At 36.8% G+C, this 2,114-nt stretch overlaps 1 protein-coding gene across 1 annotated transcript in view; it reads left to right on the forward strand.

Annotated features, from left to right (window-relative positions):
* Positions 1-2,114, forward strand: part of ccdc80l2 (coiled-coil domain containing 80 like 2) — a 7,565-nt gene extending 5,451 nt beyond the window's left edge. Inside the window, exons 9-12 of the mRNA XM_037692684.1 lie at positions 674-825; positions 1,081-1,184; positions 1,454-1,534; positions 1,643-2,114. Coding sequence (XP_037548612.1) covers positions 674-825; positions 1,081-1,184; positions 1,454-1,534; positions 1,643-1,968 — 663 coding nt within the window. The 3' untranslated portion in view covers positions 1,969-2,114. The remainder of the gene's footprint in view (positions 1-673; positions 826-1,080; positions 1,185-1,453; positions 1,535-1,642) is intronic.

Genomic DNA, 2,114 nt, shown 5'->3' on the forward strand with positions numbered 1-2,114 from the left:
ATATATATAGGGATGCACAATATTATTGGCATTATATCGTTATCGGCCGATATTAGTGATAAAATTAAAAATCGGACATCAGCCATTCCATTAAAAAAACTGACCGGTACGAAAGTTATTTTAAGTTATTTTTATTTAAGAAACTGTCAAGTATATCTAATGCACTACTATTTATGCGCTTTTCACTTTTCGATTGTAAACAGGTTGAGTTTAGATTTGTGAAAATTTACAAATTTGCACTTTTTGAGTGTTGTCGTTGTGTTAGAGAGTAAACTTCATGAATAAATTTGACATTAAACATAATCCAAGTTGAAGTGTTACATCATTTTCAGCCCCTTTTTGGCATCTGCATTTGGTAGCAAGCTAAACTGACAAAGACCATGCAGAATAATGTAGTGTTTTAATTCACAGCAGAGAAAGCTATGTAGTCTCTGTAATTAAATCTAGGGGGAAAATATCGGTATTTGTATCGGTTATCGGCCAAATAATTTTTAAAATATTGGCATATCGGATATCGGCCTAAAATCCAATATCATGCATAAATTTAAAATACATACATTTAAAATACATAAATTTGCACGACAAATGTGTTGCATTATTACTTGATGAGATGTTTTCCTATGTTCTGTTTGAGTTCTTTTTTTATTTTCTGTAACTTATATTTTGCTTACAGAGGGTTTTTGAGGCCCCTCCATCGAGTCCAGATTTGTTCGGGTACATTGACAACTTTTCTTCAAGGCATTCGGAGAAGGAGAAAGAAAGGAGGAGTCCTCCAGTTTGTGCCAAAGATATTCAGGAGCCTGTGGTGGAGGATTCACTGTTCAGGTGGGCAAATAAACACTAAACACAATCAGATTAAAAAAATAAATACAAAAAAAATGTCAGCTGTGGATTTTCTGAAAATCAAGTTTCAAAAAGTTTCAAAATACAGAGCATGCTTTCCATTGTTAAAGTATATTTTTTGGAGTATCATGTGTTTTCTGGTATCATACTGTGTCTCATTCTGTGTTTAAATAGTTTGTAAAACTGATGGTTACTCCGAATTATAGTTATTTGAGCCGTTTTTATATTTTCACCCAGATTCATTTCCAAACGAAGACTGCTGTTGATCTCTGCTCCTGCTGAGGATGACTACTTTTTCCAGCAGCAGATTTCTGCTCTCAGTGGACAGGAGTGTAGCCTCGGTAAATGTCACACCACAACATCTGCATTAATATTCGATGCATTAAAGAAACATTACAGCCAAGTTACATTTTCCTTCAGAACATCAGGACTTAACGGGGCAAACAAACCCTAAACTGTTTTCCCTGATATTATTTATAAATATTCATACATGTGCAACTAAAAAGTAGATTATTTATGTTAATCTACACTTGTTTATCAGTTTAGACAAGAGAACTTGTCCATCAAGCTCCTATTGGTTAAGTATGCTTTCTATGTTTTTTATTTTTAGGTATTCGTCACTTTGCCATGTTAAAGCTGACTGGAAATGGAGAAAAGGCATCAGGAACTGTTGAGCTATTACCTCTAAATGGTAAATAACAATAAGACAGATCAGATGTTAGATGCCAAAGTCTTTTCTTTTCTGGTTTTGCTTCATAAAGAACACTATTTAGTTTTCACTGTGTCATTCTCTGTGCAGGTCGTAGTCAGAGTGAGACTGAGCCGTTGTCTCGTGACATGGTCAACAACCTGAGAGAGCAGCTTAAGATCAGTAAGGACTATTTCAGCATGCTGGTCGTGGGGAAGGATGGCGATGTCAAGGCATGGTTCCCTTCACCTTTGTGGTCCCTAGAGAACATCTATGACCTGGTGGACTCGTTGGAGCGTCGCCTCCAGGAGGCAAAGCTGCAGGAGAGGTTGGGGATCCACTGCCCCGATGACAGAGGAAGAGGAGGCAGTGAGGAGGGCCACTATCCTGGTTATGACGAAGATGGGGCAGAAGAGGCACGCGTGTTAAACAGATAAAGTTTAGGCATCTGTTGAACAGAACTTTAAAAAAAGACAAAAACGATGGAATACTTTCAAAAATGAAAGCACATGCTCAACATTCAACTGTACAATAAAATGGCTGAAGCCAGAGATTTTTTTTTTTTCTGTTTGGCAACATCTCT

Source organism: Nematolebias whitei, chromosome 18 (assembly GCF_014905685.2).
Source record: "Nematolebias whitei isolate Nwh7 chromosome 18, NemWhi1, whole genome shotgun sequence".
Classification (NCBI taxonomy): domain Eukaryota; kingdom Metazoa; phylum Chordata; class Actinopteri; order Cyprinodontiformes; family Rivulidae; genus Nematolebias; species Nematolebias whitei.